Here is a 22,045-nt window from a genome sequence, read left to right on the forward strand (position 1 = left end):
CTTGCATAAAATCATAATTACACATATAACCTTTATATTTACAAAAAGATTCTTTTTCAAGCAATTCAAGCACATGATGCATAATTTGGTTCTAATTACCCTAAATTGGCTATTTAAAAACCCGGGTCGTTACAGCCTACCCCCCTTAAAAAGAATCTCGTCCCGAGATTCCGAACGAAAAACTCTCAAGGGAAGAGGAGTAGACTAACCATCAAAGCCAATAGGACAAAGTCACAATAAAGAAGGTTGATGTTGACGATATGATCTTTTGTAGATAAGGATTGAGAACTTAGAGAAAGTTCAAGAAACAAGGTATGAATTTATGAGCGAGAGGAATTACTGTACGATTGTGTGAACTAATCAATTGTTTTTTCCACACTAAAGGATCTAGGATTTCATTCTTTGCGGCAAGAGTCGGTGGATAAAATATGAGATCACAATCACCAGCAAGTTGGCTGGAAAAGACTGGTGGACTATTCTAGTACTGACATATAGTAGGATTTTTGTAAAGAAGAGAGGACCTAAGTTCTGGTAGAATCAAGGTCTCAATTTGGTGGTGAAACCAGATAGAAAAGATATCAAGGTGAGTTTTTGCTCAAGGACATTCTTTCTCAAACTGTTGATTAAATTAAACATTATGATGCGAGATGCATATGCTCGATGACCATGAGAATGATGCATCCTCAAGATGTATGATTGCAATGCTGGTTAGTGACCCAGAAGGATATACCAAAACTCACAGTTTTTGTTGGCCGAATCAAAACCCCAAGTTAACACAATATTCAGGTTGCGAAAAATGGATTGTCGGGGTATTGCTTACACGTACCAAGATACCAGCGCGCTTCTAGTGGCACAAACGTATGGCTGCAGCACACACGAGGCCCTAGGTCCCGTCGTGGCACCATTGGTCAGTGACAGACACCACGACAAGGTAAAAATATAGCAACCTAAATAATGTGCATGGCTAGAATTAAAGACGGAGGGTTAGGTGATAAATGCAAAACCCTTCCCAGATGCATATGATGTTAATTGTAATTGAACCCCATGATGCACATGTTTAATTAATGGCTATGCAACAACCATGCTAGTAAGGATCCTGCGTGTTATTCTAGTATTCTTGATTGCCACTCTTTTTAGTTTTCAAGGAGAGTTATACGAGCAAGGAGGGTAATGAGATTTCCCTTTTTAAATGCAAAGTATGGGCTAGACGGTTTGAGAATAGAGAATATACCCATCATATCCGGTGCACCTTCAAGAAGATTGGCAAGTGGGGTGCCTCCAACCCTTCCTTGTAAACTAGCCTGTCTCTTGCCCTTATTTTTGTTGTTCTGCATAGAATCTTGACCCCGTTTCGGTCGTCTAGGCTGGGAGCAGTGTCGAGCGAAGTGGTTAGGATTCCCACAATTGAAGCAACGTTTTATTTTGCCTGAACCACCACGTGGGATGAAGTCCGTGCAGGTAATTTCCCATCCAGTCAAGTCTATGTCGCTTGGGTCATGCTTGAGAGTCCGATGCTTTGCTTGGCGAGCCTTAAATTCCATCGGAGGTCGCGATGGTGGCGTTAGGGAGTCTAAGTAAACATCCCTCATCTCCTTTATTCCTTCATTGAGCTCTGGATATTCCGCAACCAGAGGTTGGGGAACATTATAGCCACCCCCTAGCTGGTGTTGCTGCTGTAGGAGTTGATAAATCTCTTGCTGTCTCTGAGCAAGTTGCTGGAGTAGTTTGGTCTGAGTAGCCACGAGTTCAGCCAGGTTGGACAGTAGTGGCTGTCCGCTAACACAAGCACTTCCCAACCCTGCAGGAGCATTGTGGGTCCCTTGCACCATCTGCAATGCGTAATTCTTTCATTAACTAAGGAAAATTTAATAGCAGCTAGAGAACATGTTTCCGAACAAAACTTTCCACATGATCAACTATAGATCAAGTCACAAACTTGGCCAATTAATTTTGTTTTTTCCCAGATACAATAGAAAGGCAGATTTCTAGATAGATCTTCGGTGATTGAATAGACAGGGTTCTGGGCTACGCTGCTAATCAACCGAGATCATAGTTGTGATTGGACTAAAAATATAGTCTCACAGATTCAATAGGCTAAAATTTGATGAGCACCCATGTTACAAAATTTGCAACATTTTTAGTATTCATCAAACAGCCTAGAAATGCACAAATGAAGAGATTTGGCAAGTAGAAAGGATTATGATCTTCCAACTGGTAGTCCAAGTGGTACTGTTTCATCATTTGAGATTCTAAGGAATGAAAAGATCACTAGACATCAAGATGGGGCTTCGGATGAAGGCATGACTAAAAACCATCTTTTTCATCCAAGGAAACATAAGCATTTAACAAGTATGCTACAAAAATCAAAATTTCACTCACTCATGATTTAAGCACACTAACACTTATCTATGAGGATTCATACTAGAAATTCCTTAAAAAGCTTATGTAACAACTTCAAATACTAGGAACCAAATCAAGCATCAACCAAATATGCATGCACGTCCTGACCGTCCTCACAAGATAAACAATTGCCAACTATCGTTGGGCTTACGTAGTTAGCACGGTGGCATACATAAATACGGCTCTCCCTATATAGCTAGTCGATACATTCTAACCGTTCTTATCTTATCGAATCGTGGTTAGTGTACCTGCACAAGATTGACAGAACATATATAAATCCAATGAACCTTTCATGCCAGCACCCATGAAAGCGTTCTCATACAGTACCGCTCACTATAGAAGCGGCAGCCATACAATTTCCGCCGTATGGCCAACGTTAACATACGCTACTTAGTGGCGTATTCACGAGTCCCTTTACTCCCAATATAGTCGACCGAGATCGGTATATTGGCAGCAGCTCGAGTAGGTCACTGCTTGAGCACAGCGTTCGGTTCGCATCGCCGACGAGAAGGTCAGACTCCCTCAGCTGACTGAGCACACTTTACTTCCAATATAGTCAACTAATCGTCGATATATTGGAAGCACCTCAAGTAAGCCACTGCTTGAGGGCAGCGTTCGGCTCGCATCACCGACGGGAAGGTCAGACTCCCTCAGCTGACTGAGGATCCTTACCATCTTACCTCACGTAGGTGCGTCGTTACAAAAATTAAGAGTTGCTTGTGAGTATGGTTTGACAAAATATAAAGTGCTGGAAGTCAGATAACATAAACCATACATAACTAACCACCTAGTAATTCCCGTAAATTCCCTAGGACTTTACGTTCTATGTACAATCCTTAACGATTCCAACGTAGTTCTCCGAAATACTTTGTTCTTCCAATTTTATAAGAAAACCAATTTTTAAGGTTCCAACATCTCCGGTGTATGCTTGCAGCTCTGATACCAGCTGTGGCAGAACCGCCTAAATTATTCCGGCTCAAGTGCGCAGGCCATCACTATAAAGGCAACATTAGCTCAAACGCACTTCAAACGGAATAATTCTGGGTCTGTCGGGTAACGTCCCGATACAACCACCGGTTCTCGGATCGAACAAGCATACCCCGCACGAAGGCGAGTACAGAGATATTACAACCACAAGTTTACAACACAGGCATAAAATGATTACAAACCAGTTCTAAAACATTATTACAAGTACAAACTTTAAAAAGCAGTTATACAAACCATAACTTTAACTTCAGAGTTTGAAAGCAGCGGAAAGAGACAACGATGGCTACAACACGTCGCAAAAGTATACCAAGCTAGCCCAAGCAAGGTATCACTCGCCATGGTCATTGCCGGCCGAAGACGAATCCCACTCTACGGACCAGCCAGGAGGCAAAGAGCAGGGATAGGTCAAACTAGCGACCTGGTCCTCAAGACTCGTACCTGAAAAAGGGTTTCAACAGCAAGGCTGAGTATTCTAATACTCAGCAAGACTTAACCGTCAACGGGTATAAGTAGCCCACTATAGCTAGACTATGCAAGGTTTGTGAGGCTCTGGTTTTCCTTTTTGCTGAAAAGCAATAAAGCGTAGATCCTTACTTTCAAGTTTTAGCTTTCAAGATTCTAGTAGATTAACCATTCTATGTAAGCAACTACTATCCAAACATGGTAGAAAACTAAGCAAACATCAAGATTAATAAATAATATTGTTGCTCTTATTACTCTGTGTGGCAAAGGGATCAAGCAGTATCATTTCATCGTGAGAGGCGGACGATTCTGAATCGAAATTCAACCTTGCAAGGATAACCTAGCACACACGCTTGAAGCACCGTCGAGTCACTTCTAAGCAACCGTTGACCTTTCTTTCCGGCTTGTGGATAGGGTCACTCTCCCCGACTACAGGGCTCCAAGGTCCACCCGTGCCCGGTCCACCCTTGTCCCTTGAAGTCGTAGTGTTGATCAACAGTAACATTTAAAAACCTATCTCTAAAGAGAGAGTGAAAGGTATATCCACTCCCCGGTCCAATCGGCTACTAGGCTTGCCGCGTACCATATTTACGGCATGTGGCTAGTACTTTCAAAAACTTAACCACCGCTACCACACCCCGCGACCTTAGCAAGTTCATCAACACAGACGGGGTCTCACATAAAGTCATGATAGCGATCACAACCCCGTCCGTCGTCCTTATATTGATAACAGAAGTAAACAAACAATTCCTATAAAGCTCGCGAGTGACAGGCAATCACTCGACTTTTACCGGTCCTATAAGCTTAGCAAGTAGTCGATCTCGAGTCTAGTGTTCAGTACATAGGTTCCTAGGATCATGCATCTAGGGTTTCAATTCAAATCCTAAGAACTGTAAATGCACAAGTAAATAATAACAGTAAATGATAATAATTTGAAATATAGGTTATGTCCGGGGCTTGCCTTCTCGGTAGTTGCTAACTATTTCAGCTCTAGGCTCTTCCGAACTTTGGTCTGGGGCTTCAGTTAGTTCAGCAGTGTTCGCTTGAGCTTCGAGATCACCTCCGACAGATTCCGGGATCAGCTCGTACGTCCCGTCCGATAAGGCAGTCGTGTCTATATGTAATACAAGAACAACATTATAAACATACATGGGCAATCGTTTATAGAGTAGTTAAATAACAAAATTAACTACACAAGGCATCATGATCAACAGCACAAAAGAAGTTAACTAACTTCATAAAATGAGTGGTGGTGATTTCCTATACGATTAAGTCATGGTTTGTAAATAAATTAACAACTCAGAGTACAAATAGTAATAAAATCTACCAAAATTACACTAAACAGAACATGAACAAAGTAATCTACCCTGTAAAAATCATACCAAGATATGTAACCATTTAATCACAATAAATCATTTATGCAGGCAACACCTAGTACAAGATTGAATTATATAGATCAAACTAGAGCCAAACAGAAGCTCAAAATTTAACAGGAGTTCTACACAGAGATGATTTATTTACTGTGAATTTTTCATGATTTTATCTACACAGAATTAATTCTGAGAAAATAAACAAAACAAACATCAGTTTAGCGAGATTCAATTTTAGCTCCTGTTCTAGTCATGAACTAAGGCTCAAACTTCCTGGTCAAGCTAATATACTCCAGATGAACACTCAGGAATATTTTCAGGATTTAACAAGAACAGAAACTATTTACCATAATTAAAGTCTATTAAACAAGGATTAAAACAAATAAATAGCTACACAAGAGAACTGATCATGAAATTTTTATAGCAAAGCTAGTGTAACATGATTCAACTACCACAAAAATTTCAGAGCAATACAAGCTTTCAAGCATCAGATAAGAAAAAGATTAAAGAACAAGTATTTATATACCTAGTAACACAAAACAAAATCTACAGCAAAAACTTGCAACTAAAGCCTAACATATTATGATTCTACTGCATAGAGCTCTTCAAGAGAATTCCAAAACATCAAGATTTGCCTTTTTCTGAATTTCCTAGGAATTTCTATAGAATTTCAAAGTTCTCAGCAAAAATTACAAAGAGGCCCTTGCTGCTACTATTCATATGAGTCATGGGGTTTGCAGAAAGCCCCCTGGAACTTTTGTTCCTTCTAACACGGGGTCCTTAGCCGCAGAGGAGAACAGGGGAAAGGGCGCCGGCCATTACCGGCGGCTAGGCTCGCCGGCGGCGAGGGGATCGAGGTGGGAAAGCAAGAGGGGGACCAGGCGCACCTCTAGGTGGCTTCGGGAAGGCTCGGGATGGCCTATGGTGGCGGGTCCGCGGGCTCCGGCGGCCGGTGGTGGTCGGCGTCAGCGGAGACAACACTCCGGTGAAGGATTGGAGGGGGAAAAGGGTGGGTGAGCCGCGCGGGACCAAGTAGGAGCTACTGGCGGGGTTAATTTGGGCGGAGCAGCTGTGGAGGTGCGGCTCGACGGCGGCTTGAGGCTCGCCGGCGTTCGGTAGAGCGGCGGTGGCGGTCTGTGGCGTCTGGGCAGGGAAAGAGCGAGAGAGTGAGGGGAAAAGATCAAGGAGAGCCCCCTGGTTCTGGTGCGCGTGAGAGAAAGGAGCAGTGGGCTCTGTCCTGGTCGGGCCACGGCGGCGGCGAGGTGGCAGCCGCGAGGAGCTTCTGGGCGGCGTGGCGAAGGGAGGGGAGGTCCAGCGCGAAGAAGAGGGCGTCGAGGAGCTTCTATACGACGCGTGGAAGCTAGCAGGCAGGAGGTGGCGCGGGAGGGCGGCCCAGAGCGGCGTGGCGCCGTCGGTCGGCGGCGAGAGAGAGCAGAGGAGCTGGAGGAAGGGGAAATGGACCCAAACGAAATTTCCAAAAACTCCAGGGACCAATCTGTAAACCAGCGATAACTTTTAAAATAGAGCTCAAATGAAAAAGTGCCCAACATGAAAGTTGTTCAATTTTTCAAGATCTACAACTTTGATGTTGTGCAAAAATTTATTTGATCAAAGATTCAAGAGCTAAGTTTGAAAACATGGAAAGAATTTTAAATTCCAGGAACTTTGTCTTTTTCAATGTATTTTCACTTTAAACATAGACTTAAAAGCAAAATTTGCTGCCATGTAATAAATGCTCTGAATTTTTGCAAAAGCACCCTCCACAAAAGCTATAATTGCACACCCTATTCAAATTAACTATAGAAAGGACCTTGCATAAAATCATAATTACACATATAACCTTTATATTTACAAAAAGATCCTTTTTCAAGCAATTCAAGCACATGATGCATAATTTGGTTCTAATTACCCTAAATTGGCTATTTAAAAACCCGGGCCGTTACAAGCGGCACCCGCCTGGGCTGGTACAGCCGGAGCCGGTAAAGGCAAGGAGAGCGGTGTTGGCGATGGTCTTCTCATCGTTGGACAGCCGGGTCTCCTTGTGGATGAGCATGTCATGGGCACGGGAGAATGTCGGAAGCACGGTGGAGTTGCTGATGTCGTCCACAGTGCTGGCGAAGCGAGGGTGAAGCCCACGCAGCATGGCGAGAACGAGCGAGCGGCCCTCCACAGGGTTGCCGACGGCGCGGAGTTCAACAGCCTTCAACTTGATGCGCTGGCAGTACTCCGAGATGGTGGAGTCGCCCTGGGTGAGCATTTGGAATTGCTCGAGGAGGAGGACGGCGCGCGGCTCCTAGTTGGCGGTGAAGAGGTCCCTGATGGCCGCCCAGAGCTGTTGAGCAGTTTGATCATCGCAGGCCAAGGAAAGGTCGAGGACGGAGTCGCCGACGGAGCTGAAGAGCCAACTCTTGACGCAGTTGTCAGCGATGACCCACTGGGGGTCGTCGGGGTGGGGGTGCCGGGGGCGTCGATGTGCGGGCGAAGACCGAACTTGCCGCACAGCACCTTGAAGTAGGACGCCCACTTGTAGTAGTTGGAGTTCATCTCCAACATGAAGGGGACATGGGTCTTCACGCAAACGGCAGCAGCCGGATGGATGAAGATGGGCGGTGCAGAGTCGCCGGAGCCGATGGAGGGGCTAGAGGAGCTCGACGTAGTGGAGGAGGTCACAGCAGTCGACGTCATCTTGGTGAAAGAGAGGGCGCGGCACGACCAGGGAGGATTTGCGCGGCGTAGGGCTGGGTGGCGACGGGCGACAGATCAGGGGCGCGTCGCTGGGGGGTGGGCGCAGGGGGATCCCGGCGCGAGGGAGGAGGGGGGAGGGGAATTGACAGCTGGGTTGGAAACCCTAGCTGCAGGGACGGAAGAAAGGTAGAGAGATGGGGAAACACCGCACACCCTAATGGGGGGGAGGGGGGACCTTTCATTATATAGCGCCAATAGCTTGGAGTACAAGATGTACATGTCCAATATGGGCCTATACAAATACACAGACCTATACAATGCCTAATAAGTATCTCACTCTTACTCGTCCTGATTTGGCATATGTTTTTCAGCAAGTCTGCTTGTTTATGCATGATCCCTAAGAGCCACATCTTGCAGTCGTCAAGCGGATTTTGCGCTATGTCAAGGGCTCAAGGGCACTCTCGACGCTGGACTTCATTTAGGCGTCGGCTCTGTTGACTCTTACAGCACACTCTAATGCCGATTGGGCGTTCTCCTGATTCTCGGCGTTTGACATCAGGTTACTGTGTTTGTCTTGGTCCTCCGAACGCCAGACTACAGTCTCTCGCTCCAGTGCTGAGGCTGAATACAGGGCAGTTGCACATGTGGTTGCTGAATGTTGTTGGCTGCCCCAATTACTTCAGGAGCTTCATCTTCCTCTCGCCAAAGCTACCATTGTCTACTGTGACAATGTTAGTGTTGTGTATATGACTGCTAATCCGGTCCACCATCGTCGCACGAAGCACATAGAGATTGATATTCATTTTGTTCGTGAGAAGGTGGCCTTGGGAGAAGTTCGTGTCTTGCATGTCCCTTCCTCTCATCAGTATGCAGATATTATGACTAAGGGACTTCCAATCCAGTTGTACGCTGACTTAAGTCTAGTCTTGGTCTTCGCCTAGCTCCGCCTACGACTACGGGAGGGTATTAGAGATATATTGTTGTATTTCCTTGTATTGAGTTTACTTGTACTTCAAGCCATACGGCAATATATAATAGAGGTCAACCCCCCCCCCTCCTTAGGGTTTGTGGTGGTTTCCCAATTCTCTACATGTTGAACACGAAAACAAAACAGTTTCAATAGAAACTAGGAAATGTACAGTATTCTTGCATGCTATAGTGAAACACCACCCACCGATTTCTTGCATAGAAGATCTTGCAAGAAGCATCTTTTGTCCAAGTTATCGACAAATTCAATTTTCTGCTCAAACATATCAGTGTCTGACCCCACAGTTCCGACAGTTGTACACATGTAATTTGACAAGACAATCGATCTCTGAAAAAAGCATCATTGAAGTGAAAAAGAAGTTTTAGTGCAATTAATGTCGACTGAACTCAATAACAATAACAATAAATGGATGTTTAGCATATGTCACCATAATGTAAAAGTAACTTCCTCGAGCAGTATAAAGTCTAAGTGATATCAAACTATACACCAATACTATGATGAAAAAGTGTGGATAGAAAGCTACAAGTTGTACAAAACATGAAAAGGGGCCACCATTAAATTGATTATGATTAAGAAAATGCAATCATAAATAACTAATCTTCACATCTATTTCTGGTAGACTTTGGGATCATATCTTTTATATTAACTGTATTTCTTCTCTGATGCTCAAACACCGGCCCATACCCATACCCAGCTTTTGGTCATCCTCATTCATTACCAGGTACTGATTGCATTAAGAGATACCCTTTATCTTTCATTACCAGGTCACATTTATGAAAGTTATGGTACTAAATCATAGCCACAAATACCCTTCAGAAACATTTTTTAAAATCCCTGTTCTGGTGCTGCATTACAATCACTTTTGAATATCTAAGCAACTTTATAATTACATTATTATGGAAGAATGAGCAAGCTGTCCAGAAAACAAGAATAAAACAGCAACCTCCTGGCTATTAATTTGAGCAGACCAAAACTTACCAGTCCTGTTTGGAAACAAAACTTATAGACCTCATAAAAACATGAAAACAATATCATTCACATATACAAGAGAAAAAAATCAATTAAACTAATAAATTAACATGCATGACATATATAATTTTGGGGGGAAAAGATTTCATAATCATGTTCATGAAACAAATACCATTCGAAGCATTCTGTGAACTGAAACCTAACACAGATATCAAACCACAAATTGAGCTCTTTCAGCCCCGATACCAGAGGATATAGATAAGGAGCAGGGCAGAAATTTCAAATTAAAGTTGAATGCACGCTTCGTGATATATGTAATTTGAAATCCTTATTGAAGAACCAGTTAGATAATTACAAAAATAGTGATAGATGCAAGCACCTGCTGTGTTCTGTCACCACAGATGCCTGTTGCAGGGAAACCTTTTGAGAATAGACAAAACCGCAATGAATCAGCTTCCTGCTTCATCACCAAAATGACAAGAATTAGAATCTGCTACAAGTAGACAAACATAAAAGCTCACATCAGAAGAAATCTTGAAGCCATTAGTGGTAAACCATCCAATTTAAATGCAACATGATGATAAATATTGCATGCCATGCTACTAGCCATACCAACAGACTGGTTATGTAACAGGTCTAGCAGAAGGACTCTTTTCTCCCCATCATTAACAAACTCAATTTTCTGCAGAATAAGATCAGTGCTTGACCTGACAGTCCCGACAGTGATAAATATATTTTTTGACAAGAAATCTGAATACAGCATCTGAAAATAAAAGCATCGAGTAATAAAAAAATCGATTTTAGTCAAAATTAGAGAAATTTAACTACAAATAGATACAGTTTATCAGTACAACACAAGAACATCATTCTTTGTGAAGTATAAAACCTAAGTATATATCAGGATTATGCATCATCCAGAAAAAAAATGAAGAATACGGAACTATTATGGTGTTCATGCTACTTTGCATTAATTAAAAACAGAGGTTGTAAACATATCTTTCTTTAATTACTAGCATCATCAATTACTAGGTACTTAGGTGCCTCATGAGAGATCAGTGATTTTTCAACCATGTCCACAATGGGTCCAGGTATATCAAAATCAATATCACCACTTTTCTCTTGATTGTGCATCTAAAAACAGCAGGCACAGAAAAACAGATATCAGATAAATATTGCAAGAAGACAGACAACATTAGCATGGCATGAAAATTTACATAAGCTATGCAGAATTTTCCATGCACAATTAACTGTTGAGTGCTATAGAAAAACATTGCAGGTAAAATTACTTTTCTAAGAAATTAGACTAGCCTGCAAACATAGGTAATGAAATGACACAAGACTTGACAATGGCTTTCGCGGGAAAAGGAAAGAGTACACGAAAGCAGTAACCACCTGGTTATACATTAAAGCTCCTGTCTTGGGTACCACAACTCTCAGTCCAGTTTGAAAAGAGAACGTTTTGCCCTTCTCATTTACCTGACACATGGAACCACAAACCACTAAGTTTCAACAATTAATATGAGTGAAAACCAAGAATCCTTGACCACCTATACAATTAAAAAGGAAAATACATAAAAGAAACATCCAATGAAAGATCAAGCATAATTTCAGGTCCAAATATCATGTGTAAATCGACACAGCAATACTCAAGTTGATACATGATGAAATACCAGCAAGACTTTGATTCTTCATAGAACAAACCGATTTTGGGGTGAAAAATGTATTGAAATGCCAACAACTATTCGAACAAGAGTCAGAACATAAAAACAATTTGATGAGATTGTGCAAATCCAAGAGTACTAAACCAGTGTCACTGGATGTACTGAACCAAAACCTGCACGACAATCGCAAACCAAATATAAAGGGAAGTCGCTGAGATCGAGCATTGTGCAGTATACAATGCCAAAACTTGAATTTTTGATAAATTAAAGTAGCAGTGATTATGGGTAACTCTCCATTTTGCAAAGAGTTCTTACAAGAACAAAATCTATCAAAATCAGCATCCACAAACTGAAGTTTGCACTTTGCAGAATCGGTAAATACGATGCAAACAAACATTTTGTGTACAAGCGAACGTGCAAACCAATGGTTCGCCAGTGTAGCAACTCACAAAAACACATACGGGTATGAGGGCTACAGAGTCACACCCGTAATTAATTGACATCCGCACAGCACAATTAATGAAAGCAGGCATGCATGCGACGATGTAAGGAAAACAGCAACACGTACAGTGCCATGTACACCGTCGATGTGACTAGTGTACAGTGCCATTTGACTTCACCTATTGCTAATTTCCCACTTCTTAACTTGTCATTTGATTCCCATGCATCAACGTGACTAGTGTCAGTTGCATTAAATTAGATAATGAAAAAATAAAAGAAAAAGAAAAAGACTCTTTTGGTCTATTCTTCACATACATGGAAAAGGAAAAGTGAAGAGGACAGTTTTACTCACAGAATCTTTTGATCTATTCTTCATATCAACTATCTTTGTTTTCTCAGTGTCACCACCATCCATAACCAGGTACTTGATTCCTTCAAAAGAGAACCACCATCCTTCAACAAAATCCACATGGTATCCAGGTGTTGCAACAAGAATATCTACACCGCTCTCAAGATCACACTGCTAAAAACAGAAAGCATGAAAAAAGAGGTTAATAATTGTAAGAACACAAATGATATTAACATTTACAAATGCTACAGGTAATTCTATCCACAAATGTCCTAGTATTTCCAAATTGTTGAGTGTTGTATCAAACTATCGCAAGTAAAATGACTTTTATAAAATATTGGAAATGAAAATTTCCAAAACTCTGTTCTACTCCTATATTTAAAATCACTTCTGAACATCATAAGCTACTTTACGATTTAACTAGTTTGCACAAAAGGGCAATGAAACAGCAAGGCCTGATGGACTCTGAGGAAAAAGAAACTAACACATGAAAGTAGTAATCACCTGGTTATACATTGGACATGTGTCACCAAATATTAGTGTTGCAGGGAAGCCTTTTGAGTATAGCCAATACCGCAATGAGTCGGTTTCCCACTGCATCTCCACATAGAACAGACTTAGAAGTTCATGTAGCTAGATAAACATGCGAGCTGAGATTAGAAAGACGTCTTCTAGCCATAAATGGTAAAGCATCAAATTTAATCCGTGAAGAAAACAATCAGTGCATACCTTTCTGTTAGCCGCACCAACAAATTGGTTGCCTACAGGACATAGCAGGAAGCCTCTTTTCATCCCATCAATAACAAACTCAATCAGCACCATTAGGTAAGTGCTTGACCCAACCCTCCGGACAGTAACAAATATAACATTTGATGAGAATCCAGAAGCCAATCTCTGGAACAAACATTACGTTGGAGAAAAAAGTGGATATAAGTCAAATGTACAGGAATTTAATAAAAAAAAAAAGATTCACAGTATATCCCACAACATAAGAATATCATTCTCTGTACAGTATAATATACAAGTGTGTCATCAATCATCAACTTATGTTCAAAAGAAGTATTCTCTTGACATTGTTCTATGAACAGCAGAAAATTGATATGAATTTATAGTAAAAACCATGAAGAATTTGGAACTGTTAGTCTATTATATTTTTTATGCCCACATGAAGAAATTGCAGACAATGAAGTTAAATTTTCCAAAACTTTTCTCTCAAATATGCAGGAGATCCATGTATCACTGCAATAAGGAGACAGTTTTCTGAAATATGGTACAACCACATGACTCACAACTTCTGAACTTCTGACATACTTGACAATTAAACTACTTTGCACAGTCACAAATTAATTGACATTGAACCGACAAGTCTTGTGCACAACAAGGATATATATATATATATAAGCAGCAGGGCAGAAATTTCAAATTATAATTGAATGAGCGTTTCATGGTATATGTAATTTGAATTGCTTATTGAAGAACCAGTTCGACAATTACAAGAATAGTGATAAAAGCAATCACCTGCTGTGTTCTGTCACCACAGATCTCTGTTGCAGGGAAACCTTTTGAGAATAGCCAAAACCGCAATGAGTCAGCTACCTGCTTCGTAACCAAAAGGACAAGAATTAGAGTCTGCTGCAGGTAAACAAACATAAAAGCTCACATTATAAGATTTCTTGAAGCAATAAGTGGCATACCATCCAATTCAAATACAACATGTAGATAAATATTGCATACTATGATACTACAAAAGATTGGTTGTATTGTATAACATCAAGTAGCAAGCCTCTTTTCTCCCCATCATTAACAAACTCAATTTTCTGGACAATCAGGTCAGTGCATGACCCGACTGTCCCGACAGTGATAAATATATATTTTAACAAGAAATCAGAATACAGCATCTGAGAAGAAAAGCATCATGAATAAAATAAATTGGATATTAGTCAAACGTACAGCAATTTAACTACAAATAGATACACAGTTTATCAGTACAACATAAGAGCATAGTTCATTATGCAATATAAAATCTAAGTGCTGTCCACTTGTGTTAAGAAAAAGTGAAACCCACTTACTAATGTTCTTATGACAAGGTATGCCAATATATATCCCATTTTACATTGAAAACAGAGAGTACGTAAGCACATCTATCTTTAATTTACCTGTCTATCCGGTGGGAAGCTTGGCATGTTCATCATATAAACTATCATTCTTGTCTGCGACTCAAACATCATATCCAGTATCCTTCCAGCCTCATCAATTACTAGGTACTCAATTGCCCCATGAGAGATCTGTGATTTTTTGACCATGTGCACAATGGGTCCAGGTATATCAACATCAATATCAGCAGTTTTATCTTGATTGTTCATCTAAAAAAAGTGGGCAAAGAAAAACAGATATCATATAAATATTGCAAGAAGACAGACAACATTAGCATGCATGAAAATTAACATAAGCTATGCAGTATTACATGCACAGCTGTTGAGTGCTATAGAAAGATATTGCAAGTAAAATGACTTTTCTAAGTAATTAAACTAGCCTGCAAAAATAGGCAATGAAACAACAAAATTTGACAACGGTGTTACGTGGGAAAGGGAAATAGTGCACTAAGCAGTAACAACCTGGCGGAGGACGGATGAAATTTAAGGTATGGTGGAGGCGGGGCGGCGGCGACGCGAAGGAGGCTGCGGGGCGGCGGCGGCGGCGCGGAGGCGGGCGGCGGCTGCGGCGCGGAGGCGGGGCAGAGGAGGCTGCGGGGCGGCAGCTGCGGCGCGGAGGGCGGAGGTGGCTGGCGGCGCGGAGGCGGGGCGGCTGCGGCACGGAGGGCGGAGGTGGCTGGTGGCGCGGAGGCGGCCGCGGGGCGGGCGGTGGGCGGAATGCAGCGCGAGGAGGAGAAAAAAAAATTTGGACTCAGACTTTAGGTATGGCGCGCGCCATAGTGCGCCATAACAGGTGCTCCGCCCCTCTACCTGGGCTCCAAGTACTCTGCTGGCCGCGAGGAGAAGCACGCGCCGCTGCGAGGCGTGGTCGAATAAGCGCCGTCCCCGGTCCCAGCTCCGGCACCCGCGACCTCCTCGCAGCGCCGCTTCAACCACCAGCCCGCAGGCGACGGGGAAGCAGACCACCTTCTGCGCGCACGCCAGGAGGACCCTCCCCGCCATCGAGATGGTCTTCGCGTCGTCGCTCTGCAGGGCTGCAGGTTCCCCGTACACCAATCGCGCCGAATCCCGGTAGGCGTGGACACCTTCCGCGCGGCTGCTCGCCTCCTCGAGAGCCGCCGGGCCCTCGCCGCACATCTCGATCCGCACGTCGAGGAACTTCTCCCCGTAGCCGATCTCGAGTGCGCCTTGCACCACCTCGGTGAGCTCGCCAACCTCCGGCACGTGGTAGGGTGGAGCGCTGCCGCTGTGAGGAGCTGAGGCGGACGGCCCCGTCCTGCAGGAACGGAGAGGAGTGATTCCCCGCGCGCCGCCGCCACCGTATGCCGCCATTGGCAGGCTAAACCCCACCACTACGCTAAACCCCAGTCCTCTCCTCTGCGTTTGGGTTGGGGAGAAGGAAAAAAGCAGGGAAGCGGAGAAGTCGGCGACTCGGGTATGCGTAGGCAGCGTGTGTGGGGGTGTGCTCGTGGTTGCGTAAGCGGGGCACTTGCTGGGTTGATTTTGCTTGCGCCCGGTCCATGGGCCTGTTGTGGATATCACACACATCCGTTCCTTTTTTTCTTTTATTTATTGAAATTTGCACACTCAACATTTGAGTGGGTCATAAGTCCTTACTGTTTGATACTATTTAGAAAATAAATTTATTAATAATGAAAAATAAATTCTCTTGATGCTCATCCCATCGTATCAGTTTTGTGGCAAATAACTCAAAAGGAAAAAGTCCATTTTTGACCATCCAACTCTTGCCTCGGTTTGGTTTTGACCATTGAACTCCAAAACCAAGTATCTTTGACCACTCAACTATGAAAACCATATATTTTTGACCATCAAGCTGTTTTTGTGGCCGGTTTCGCTAACATGGACGCCACATGGTAGTGGGGCCCACTTGTCAGCCATCCTCTCTCCTCTTTCGCTTTCTTTTCTCCTCCCTCTTTCTTCTCTCCTCTCTCCGGCGAGGTACCTGGACGGCGGGGAGGCTGGGGAGATTCCCACGCCGCCGACGCGCACCCCCTGCCCCGGAGGCCCCCACCACCGCTCCCTCCTTCCTCCCCTGCACCGGCGGCCGCCGCCGCCGCTCCCTCCTTCCTCCTCTGCCCCGACGGCCCCCACCGCCGCTCCCTCCTTCTTCTCCAGTGCCGCAGCTACAGGAGGGGCCGCGGGAGGCGTCACCTACAGTACATGGCGGCGGGGCAGCAGGAAGCGCAAGCAACAGGGGCGGCGGCGCTGCTCTAGCAGGGGGTGGCGACAGCAGCAGGCAGCGCAAGCAGCAGGGGCGGGGGCGGCAGCAGCCAATGCATGTAATAGGCTGGAGCAGACGATGGCTGCAGAGCGCGCCAACCCCGCGGGGCTGCCTTGGCCGCGGGCCAGCCCCGCCTCCTTGCTGCCCCCCTTGCTGCCCCTCCTTGCTCCGTCGAGAACGGCACCGCGACCAGAGCCGCCATGCATGGCCGCCGAGCAGAGGGACTGTGATTGGAGAGAGGAGAGAGAGGGGAAGAAAGAGAAAAATAGGAGAGATAAAAAATAAGCTGACATGTGGGCTTCACTGCCACGTGTCATCCACATCAGCAAACCACCAAGCAAAACTATCACTGCCACGTGTCATCCACATCAGCAAACCACCAAGCAAAACTATCGGATGGCTAAATGTGAACGGTTTTAATAATTGGATGGTTAAGGATACCCGATTTTGAAGTTGTATGGCTAAAATCAAACTCGGATGATAGTTGGATGGCCAAAAATGAACATTTTTCTAACTCAAATATTATTAATCTTGGACCATGGAACTTTAATTTATGAAAAATGAATCGAGAGAATACGTTCATAAGGATGGTTTTTTATAACTTTAAAACTGCATATGTATTAAATTTTAAAAATATTTAAATATTTTTCTTTAGTTTCTACTTGGATAAGCCCTTAAGAGACAAGTGTTTGCTTGGGTGGATCAAGGTCAAATAGCTATGTTTACTTGAGACACCGATTTAGTACTAGTACTTCTATCTTTTAGATAAATACTTTTCAATAGTAAAATTGTTGATAAAAGTTTGCATTATCAGCAAAGTGTCCATGGAAGTTGTGTTTATCTTTTAGAGTTTCATTGGGTCAGTTTGTGCACAAGAATGCATCTATATTGTGTCGTGACAAAATAGACAAAAAAAAACCCGCAAAGTGAGTTGGATATTCATCAAATTAAAGTTGTATATCCATCGACTTCGTGCCCATATGTGTGTATATATACGTTACTAGATAATTATGTCCATTCGTTGCTACGGACAAAGTTGATATAAGTATCGGATACATATTGATGCCCATATGTTAATTTGTAGGGATCTATGTGATGAAGTCGTGGATGGAGGGGGTTGGTCCGACTTACATACGTGGTAGACTAAGGGCCACCCGTCAATAACACAAGCGGACCAAACTAACGTACCAAACAAAAAAATTGGGTGGAAATCTTACTCGCTTTAGTAATAGATATAGATTAGCTTTCAAAATTCAAATATACTAGCTAGCTTGTTGCCTGTCTCGTACATGCTGCCCGGCCGGACGTAGGTTGTAGGCTTTTTGGCAGATGGAGATTGGCATTTCGGGAGGAGCTGTGTTGAGGGCCGCGGACAAAGGCAAACTCTCATGCCATATTTGCCACCTGGGTTGATTTCACGCCCGTGCTTGTCCGTGAGTCCCGTCTGCTAGTGCTAGCTGCTCTTTCTCGTCCTTCGGGCTTACAATGGAAAGGAAATTCCTGCCTGCGCTGCTTCGGTCGAGACCAACCCTCTTGCGGCCCGTGTGCGGGCGAGCTTTGACCAAGCCCGGCGCTTCTCTTCTTTCCTTGCTTTGGCAACTGCCCACTAGAGTTTGGAAAGAACCATATATATATACTCAAATTATAGCACACTACGTGCAGGTCAAACTGGAGGCACTAGAACTTTGGGCTCGACGTTGCCATACCGTTCGTCGCCTGGCAAGTGTTTTCTTCTTAAGCTAATCAAATGGCCAGTGTTTTCTTGTAGCTAATCGTGTCACGTATCCCCACCTCAACATCTTAAATCAAAGCGTCTATTCCGTACTTGAGTGATTTGGAGCTTTGGCTCACATGTGTGATTTTGGCACCCGAATCACTCAAAAATACAATAGCAGAAAATTGAGTGAAACAAAGACTATTGTCACCCAAAAATTGTATATGTCCGATCAATAACAAACAAACCAGAAAAAAAATAATGGAGAATATAAAAAAATTTAAAGACAAAGTAATAACCCAAAAACAAATTTCATGACAAACCAATAACCCAAAAAAAAATTTACAGAAAACAAATAAAGCATAATAACAGAAAGCAGACAAACAAATAACTCAGAAAACAAATTTCATGACAAACTAATAACCCAAAACAATTACAGAAAACAAATAAAGCATAATAACAGAAATTCATAATAACAATTTTCATAATACAAAATTTCATAATAACAAATTTTCATAATAAAAAAATTAGTAATACAAATTTTCATAAAACAAAAATTCATAATAACAATTTTCATAATAACAGACCACATCAATCAACATTAAACAAAATAACCGGATCAAAAGAGTAAAAAATTTCTATATCAAGGCAGTTAAGACAAATAGCAAGAGCTCACTCCTAGATAGAGAGAGAGAGGCGGCCAGCAATGTGCTGTAGCAAGCTCAGAGAGAGAGAGGCCAGCATGTTGTGTGTGCTGTGGCAAAGGCTCTGATAGAGAAGCAGAGAGAGGCTTTTCAAAAAGAAAAAGAAGCAGAGAGAGAGGGATGGAGGCAGGGAGAGAGGCAGCGGCAGCAGAGAACAGGGAGCATCACGCATGGCTCGCCAGGCTCCTACGGTGCAAGCGCAGCCCGGGCGGGGGCGGGTGTGGTGTACTCCGTCGTCGGGGACGAGTTCGACGATTCGCTCGACAGTTCCATCCACTCACTCAGCAAGCATTTTTTGAAAATTGACCAAGAGGACTCCCCCCCCCCCGCCGTCTCTCCCTGGCGACACGGGGGCGACTCGGCGGCACCACCTCCTCCCCGCCGTAAGCCTCCCTGTGGCCGCCGCCGCCGCCGGCCGGCGGTGGCTGCGGCGGCGGCCTGCGGGCTGTGCCGAAGTCGGCCAGTCCCCTTCCTCCCTCCCCGCTCTCTCCCGCAGCCCGGAAACTGAGGTCGTCTTCTCCGCCCGTTTGTGGTCGCGTCTTCTCCGGCCGTTTGTGGTCGCCGGCGGCCGCCGGGGTTCAGATCCGCGGGCTCCTTCGCCGGATCCGTGTCTCCCTTGGCCGGATCTCGGTCGGCGCGGCACCCCTCCACCTAGGCACCTTGGGTTCGCCTTCCCCTTCGCCGCCGGCCGGTGGGAGTGCTGCCTCCTTGGGTCGTGGCCCCTGGGGCCGCCCTCCCCTTCGTCTGCGTCGTCGCATCGCTCCCCCCCCGTTCGCCGGCGGTTGGGTGCCGTGGTCTTGGCGCCCGCCCGGGGGCTCCTCCTCACTGCTGGTGCCCTGGGGGCGCCCGGGGGCACTTTTGGCCGTTCTGCGGCTGGTGCCGGCGCCCAAGTATCGCCCATTGCCGGTGTGGTCTCCCCATGGCTCGTCGTGGTGGCTCCCATCCCATGGATGGTTGATGTCGTTCATGGCCTCCCCTCGTCGTCGACGTGCCGATGTTCGTTGTGGATCTACTTCGCGCCGTCCGGAGAGGAAACATCTTGTGTCTGTGTGTGATTCATATCACCTTCTTCGCCATGGTCTGCTCTATTGTGCTGTTGCAGGGTTCATATTTGGCGGATGCTTTGCCGCCACTGGTGATTTCGTCTCTTCTACGGCGGATGCTTTGCCGCCAGGCCATGCTTCTTCGCTCTAGCGGATGCTTTGCCGCTGTTGTCGTGGTCGTTGCTGGATGTTCCGGACGGATGCTTTGCCGTCGCTATTCTGATTTGGTAGTATATTTAGACAGTCATGGCGTTGAGGTTTCTTATCTCATAGACTCAGTTGTACTTGGTCGTCTTGGTCGTCTTGTTAGGTTTCAGGGTTGTTTGGGTTCCTTTCTTTTTCATGCTCTTTTGTTTTAGGTCGCTTATCACCTGCTTAGTGATTTGTTCTCTACGCTACGAGGGTGCTCTCGCAGTCGCGTCATGTAATTCTCTTCCTCTTAATGAAAAACGTGCTCAGGCACAGTCTCGAGAAAAAAAATTCAGCAAGCTCAACGCCTCCAGCAACCTGGTCACCACGTGCACGCTTGACGCCTTGTTGAAGAATGCCACGGAGAAGAAGGGGGCAGTGGCGGCGGCGCAGATGCAAACGCAGCTGCAGGCATACTTGCGCCGGCGCCGTCTCCAGCCCAAAATCAATTCAGGCACAAATCTAGACCTCAAATCAATGGATAAACTGGTCAAATTGAAGAGAAGAGAAGAAATCAGATCGAACCCGTGCAAATTCGCCACACCTGGGCACCTGGAGAGCTCCGCACCCAAAAATGGAGGCGGCGAAATGAATCTGATAGAGGGGTGGGGAAAGGTAAAATACGCAGTTCACAAAATACAAATATAAATAGTGAGTGTAAATGAAGTGGGCCCACATGTCAGCGGTAGGACAAAACAAAACCACACAGCTGCGGGAAATAGATCAGATCGGACGCGATAACAAATCCAACGGTGAGAAAATCGAGTGAGCAACAACTTCAAATCACCCGAGCGAGAGATAGCTTTTCCGGAAATCAATCATTGCAACATCCGAAAAAATTCTACTACAACATCTTGGGGTACCTAATGCAACATGGACATTAAGAAGCATAAGAGAATCTCTTCTTCTAGCTCGAGCCGCCGTCAGGCACCTAGCGTTGCTGCCCCGCGTGCCGTCGGCCTGATACAGGACGCCGGCCTCATGCGCCGCTGCACCGGAGCTCCCCTCGTTGCTGCCTCCCACCGGGTCGTCGTGCTGCCCCAGCCTTCGAACCCCACATGCCTTCGACAGCCATCTCCGTGCAGGTCCCCACCGGCCGCGCCGCCGCCTCCATGCGGGCTAGCCATAGGCGGTGCAGCGAACAGCGCGAGCTCGCGCAGGCCCCCACCGGCCACGCGTCGCCTCCGAGCTCAGCGGAGTGCCGTCGGTGCGATGCCTCAGCGCACATTCGGCCGGGCTCGTCGGAGTGACGCCGCATCGATTGTTCCGGTCCCAAATGCACCCAACGGTCGCATGAGAGAGGCTGAAGGAGAGATAATGAGTTGGAGGCGGTTGGCAGTCTCAGGCGGCGCATGAGAGAGAGGCTGAAAGAGATAGGGCTGGCAACAGGCAGAACAGATAGGGAAATGATAGGATGGGTGGGCGGTGGGCCTGGTGGAACGTCCGATCGTCCGGACGACCGAGGCCTAGCTAGCATTACCGTAATCTGTTTTGACTGCCGATGCATTGAGCTACCTCAAAAATATGCTGACAGTATCCCACAACTTTTGAAGGAAGAAATATTACTACAAATCCAGCATGCATACCAAATTTTGACTTTAGATAAGAGATATTACAATCTTCCAGCATGCATACCAAATTTTGACTTTAGATAAGAGATATTACAATCTTCTAAAGGGCACCAAATC

The 22,045-nt window shown here is 45.0% G+C and overlaps 1 protein-coding gene across 6 annotated transcripts in view; it reads right to left on the bottom strand.

The window, feature by feature from the left end:
- Positions 1-15,919, bottom strand: part of LOC120707122 — a 40,796-nt gene extending 24,877 nt beyond the window's left edge. For 2 of the 6 annotated variants that reach the window (XM_039991918.1, XM_039991913.1), the window contains exons 1-10: positions 15,276-15,919; positions 14,469-14,675; positions 13,831-13,908; positions 13,042-13,206; positions 12,817-12,945; positions 12,316-12,486; positions 11,254-11,337; positions 10,457-10,624; positions 10,241-10,318; positions 9,079-9,219 (exon numbers count right to left, since the gene is read on the bottom strand). In XM_039991918.1, the coding sequence (XP_039847852.1) occupies positions 9,079-9,219; positions 10,241-10,318; positions 10,457-10,624; positions 11,254-11,337; positions 12,316-12,486; positions 12,817-12,945; positions 13,042-13,206; positions 13,831-13,908; positions 14,469-14,675; positions 15,276-15,797 (1,743 nt within the window). In that variant the 5' untranslated portion in view covers positions 15,798-15,919. The remainder of the gene's footprint in view (positions 1-9,078; positions 9,220-10,240; positions 10,319-10,456; positions 10,625-11,253; positions 11,338-12,315; positions 12,487-12,816; positions 12,946-13,041; positions 13,207-13,830; positions 13,909-14,468; positions 14,676-15,275) is intronic. The other 4 variants (XM_039991916.1, XM_039991915.1, XM_039991914.1 and 1 more) reach the window with 4 other exon arrangements.
- Between the last annotated feature and the right edge of the window lie 6,126 nt (positions 15,920-22,045).

This window comes from Panicum virgatum, chromosome 5K (genome assembly GCF_016808335.1).
Source record: "Panicum virgatum strain AP13 chromosome 5K, P.virgatum_v5, whole genome shotgun sequence".
NCBI lineage: Eukaryota > Viridiplantae > Streptophyta > Magnoliopsida > Poales > Poaceae > Panicum > Panicum virgatum.